Source organism: Phragmites australis, chromosome 20, assembly GCF_958298935.1.
Source record: "Phragmites australis chromosome 20, lpPhrAust1.1, whole genome shotgun sequence".
NCBI lineage: Eukaryota > Viridiplantae > Streptophyta > Magnoliopsida > Poales > Poaceae > Phragmites > Phragmites australis.
This window is the reverse complement of record NC_084940.1, coordinates 20,417,072-20,421,885: the sequence shown is the minus strand read 5'-3', so window position 1 is coordinate 20,421,885 and position 4,814 is coordinate 20,417,072. Positions and strand designations below refer to the sequence as shown.

General features: G+C 40.3%; 1 protein-coding gene across 1 annotated transcript; it reads left to right on the top strand.

Moving 5' to 3' along the window:
• Positions 1-1,303: 1,303 nt before the first annotated feature.
• On the top strand, positions 1,304-4,611 carry LOC133901863 (protein NOI4-like). Its single transcript, XM_062343399.1, has 3 exons — positions 1,304-1,609; positions 2,716-2,913; positions 4,159-4,611. The coding sequence occupies exons 1-3, from the start codon at positions 1,601-1,603 to the stop codon at positions 4,201-4,203; spliced, it is 252 nt and encodes an 83-aa protein (XP_062199383.1). The 5' UTR covers positions 1,304-1,600; the 3' UTR covers positions 4,204-4,611.
• Positions 4,612-4,814: the final 203 nt, after the last annotated feature.

Below are 4,814 nucleotides of genomic sequence, written 5' to 3'. Positions count from 1 at the left end.
AAAATAATCTAAGCTAAACCCCAACCTAAACTATGATGGCTACTTTGTATATATAGGAGGGATGTGAGGAGGTTGACGTAGGGTTGTACAGCTATGAAAAGAGGCGTGCACAACCTGAACTCCAACCCCGACACGATTACAAGACCCAATAGAGTCCGATACGGTGGCGCAACATCTTATTTCTTTGACTCTGACTAAACTATAAGGAATATTTGATCGAGCTCATATCCATTAAAAATGGCTCATCATAAGCTTTCTAGAATGTCCAAGATTGCCCAAAACGGACTTCGTATGCCCATTTTACGGACGTGTTATCCTGCGACTCGACCATGACCACGGCCACGACTTCGACCACGACCATAACTTCGACTATGACCACGACCACGACTAGAGCTCAACCTTGAGTCCAAGGAGACGTCTGGGTAAGGTTGTGATGCTTCTTCTACGTTTCTAAGCAATAAAACATCATAAGAATTTAGTAGTAATCCATCCAATGAAGCATAAACAGCAAGAAACGAGTTCACCTAATGGTCTAATTGTCGTACACGTGCTCTTATAATTGAATTTTGTATGATTTAAGGATTATTTGCTGTATTGATCGTATCTGAATGAGCTATGGGCTCATCAGCAAGGTCTTCGACTCAGCCTCTTTCCTTTATGCTGGTCAATGATTGGTTCTAGGGGCGATCAATTGCCACCCTAAGAAGGAGCAAAAGAGGTTCCTCGACTTATTCGAGGGCAAATAAGGGTCCACAAACTTCTAAACTCTTAGAGGTGATGAATCTTCACTATTTGTAAGAATTTGACGAATCATTTCTATCACTTTGCGCTAGCCACATAGGTCAGAAAGAGATATATATAATAGGATAGTCAGTCTGATAAAAATGTAATCAAATTACCTTTAATTTACCTTATCTATAGATAAAACTGTCAAAATTAATCAATATTCCACAAGTTCTTCAGCGTCTGTTTCTTACCGTTTGATCAATATTCCATAAGTCTTTGGATTCATGACTGAGCACTTTTTTTACTGATACTTATGAGGAAAACTTAATATTTGTTTCTTATTTTAAGTTATATATTTATGAGGGAAACTTCGTATTGATGTGTCACTTTTTTTTCTAATTACTAATTGCTATTTTAACATATTATTAAATTAAATATTATGATCTATATTTAAAATTGTAAGTATTTTTAAAATTTCGCTATTAGAACTTAACGTCCACAATATCATTGCTGTTCGCAATTCACCGATCCCCTACCCTACTATATGCTATTTATTAGCTTGCCCACACCGCCGCGGAGAAGTCGTCGGAAGCGGATTCCGGTTGCTTCTGACAGCCCGGCACAACACAGCCAGCCAGCAACTGGACTGGAAGAAGTGGAAGCAAACAGCCCAACAGCCGCACTCCGCCACCACCACCAAATCAACCCCTTCGTAACGAATCAATCAATTATCGATCCCCTTCCCTTCCTCCCGTAATCCAATCATTCCCTTCCTCCCTCTCTCCCCCTCTCCTCCGCTCCTATTCCCCATTTCCATTTCTTGGTCGGCGGCGCCTCCTCTGCTTCGCTCGCCGTTTATTGAACAAGAATCACCATGGCGGCGGTGAGGTTTCTTGCTTGCCCTCGTTGTTCGCTCACTTCTCCTCCCGAATCTAGCCGATTTTGTTTGTATTCGATTCATCGCGCGTGGTTCGTGAAACGGTGGTGCGCCTAGGTGCTTGCCGGGACCTCGTTGTTGAATCTTGATCTGTTGTTGGGTGGGCCGTGGTGATTGGACTAATCATTGCTAGGGTTTCGTTCGTGGGGTCAATATTTCTTACCTGTAATTAGTGCCATCCTTCTTGAACCTATGTCTTGTAAGGATTGGGCTGTGCGATTTTGTGTCAATACATGACGCAGGACATGAATAGTTATTGCCATCATTTTTTCCCCTTAGACGGGGAGAGCTTTATCATTAATCTTAGCACAATCGTTACATATGGACTCCGAGGCACGGCTCAGCTATGTTTTGTAAGGATTGCACTATGTGGTTTTATATTAGGACTTGATGCAGGGCAGGGCCAGCCAGGCTTCTACAGAATTGATTCCGCGGAGAGTCCACTTTCTCTAGGACAGCTTTAGGAATGGAGTTACAGTTTGGAATTGAGGGGTAGTCTTCCATGCTTAGTTTAGTTGCCAGTGAGTTTCTTGTTGTGCTGTATTGCTAATTCCGGTGCCAGGGGATTGTTGGTCGATGTGTAGTAGCTTGGTGAGCAGGGTTTTTGATTCATTGATGAATTTATGCTTGTTTTGCTTCTTGTTTCAGGGAGTACTACTACTACCAGCAATGCCTTAAGTTAGATTATTGCCTCTTTAATGATCCTAGCAACCATAATTAGGTCCGTTAGTTGTCGGTAGAGTATATGTCATTTTGGCTCATTTCTATTTTTAATTAACTCTCATTGTGGAAACAAAGCTTATATCTTCATGCTGTCATTTTCCTTGATTAAATTGTGGGCACTAATCTGTCATTTGTAGTATGTAACATACTGGCAAGAGAAGTGACGGTCAATCACCTTTCTTACATTATGTTGTGTTTTCCTGAATTTGTGTTCGCTTGTCATTTTAGTCAGCAAAATGTATTGATGTCATCACCTTGTCTGAATCAACCTGCATTCAGCACTGACTGATATATTGATATATGATAAGAGATTCTCCAAACTCAAATAGGAAAAAGGAAGCCCACTGCCAAAGTTTGGGGAGTGGGACGTCAATGACCCTGCCTCAGCTGAGGGATTTACAGTAATCTTTAACAAAGCTAGAGACGAGAAGAAGACCGGGAGCAATTTGCAGGGACAAGATGTGCCTGTGAAAGGTGAACAGCAACCATCTGGGCAAGGCGTCTATGCAACAAAAGCAGACAATTCTGTAAGAACCCTACCTTTTCCACTTCATGCTTACATTTTCCTGAGCTTTGTGACTCTTCGACAATTCTTGTGGTAGTTTTTGCTGGCATAGCACAACTTGGCATTCCATCTAAAAGATGGCATGGCTGCACTTATTTACCAGTCACCATCATCCAATCCAATTATTATGACCAAATTTTTTTTGGGAGAGAAAATACATTTCAATTCATGTTTGGCCATGTGTGATCAACCATATAGATATTTTGCATCTGTAGTTTTTTTGAACAAATTTTAGTTGTTTGTGTAATGATGGTTGTAACCAATCGTTCTGTCTGTTCTTACACAATTATGTGTGGTCATTTGAGCATGCCAGGCTTATGTTATCTATCATTTTAGGACCCAAGTCACTTTTATGTTAATGGGTTACGCAGCATGGTTGAGTTATACTGATAGCAGGGCACCATCCCTTTGCGGGGTGGTAGAGTGTGAGAGTTCCACTCCACCATTAGGTCCAAATCTTAGTGCCTACCTTTATACACATGCCAATGCGCCTCAATGGGTGACATGAGGCCGCAACCCTGGGCCGCTGCTTTTATGTGTCCTAGCTTGGCCTCTGCAATTATACTTATGTCCTTGAGGTGTGCCTCATGTGTGTCAGCATGTCTTGTGAGTGCGTGGTGATGGTGGTGTATGCCTGTGTTTTCCTTCTAATGTCCTAGAAAGAAGAGTTATGCTGTTAGTTACTCAAAATGTCTGTTTAACTTATCTATAGTGATAGAAAAAATATAAATAAGGCAACATGCTTAGTTGTAATGATTGTACTCTTTTAGTGTGTTCCAGTAACTCCACAACCTATCAATATACAGAATGGCAGTTATAAGGAGCACGACCATATATCCAGAAATAGGTATCTACCTTGTGCACCAATAATGACCTAGCCTTATTGTTGAAATCTTTTTCCGTGTCATTTGTTAAATTGGTAGTAGACATTTCAGATATGCATATAGTGGAAGTATGCTGATGTTTGTTTGATATGAAGTCTTAATCGTGTATGTGAAAGTACAAGGTTTCAGGTATTAATCTTTGTAAACATTTGATGAACATGAGCACTTTGATCGATTAGTTTAAATTTTAGATGGAGTGATGTACAGAACATAATTGTTAGTAACGTTCTAGTGGAACTTATGATGCCTAGGCATAAAGTCAACCTAGTTGAGCTAATGTTTCGTAATGTTTGTTTTTCATCATAATCTATTCCTGTTTGCAGAAGAAATGGTTCTGCTGCTTTCAACCAAGCACTGCAGATTCCTGAAGGTCACAAGATATCAACTGGGTCGTGGAACACTACAGTCTTGTTACTTTTCTGAAAAGATTCCACGATATCCATGGAAACATGTTCTTATGATCCTTTCACAGTTTTGTGGATGGTCTGGGGAAACAAGTAATGTTAGTAGTCCTGTGTGTACATTGTTTACAGCTCATATCTGGGTAAACATCAGGGCTGTATATTTGATGCGTAAAATTGTTCTTGGTGAGTATGACGCAATCATGATGGTTTGTTCTGTTAAAAAAAAGGAGGGAAATTACAGGACAACGAAGGGAATAGTAGTGCCAAAAATTCTTTTCAAGTACTCTGAGCATGTACTGTCTTGCTGTTCGTTGACCTTTGCTGTTTCTCTGAGCAAGCGGGTTACAGAAATGGTCCTCTGATATTGCATAAGCATTCTTTGGATGGTATCTATGGATAAAACATTCTAGGTGTTTCTGATATGCAGAGGAAAACTTGCATGACACGGATTATCTTCGATGTGCTATCATTTGTTGTGCAATTACACGTTATTTGTTCTTGATCAATGTATAGCTGATCTGCAGATTTGGTAAACTGAATATTGATGTGTCTGCTAACTATTAGGTGCATCGTTG

What these genes read in the sequence shown, in the direction of transcription:
- LOC133901863 (XM_062343399.1), top strand. An exon ending in CAACAAAAGCAGACAATTCT is followed by an intron (nt 2,914 to 4,158) that starts GTAAGAACCCTA and finishes TCCTGTTTGCAG; the next exon opens with AAGAAATGGTTCTGCTGCTT.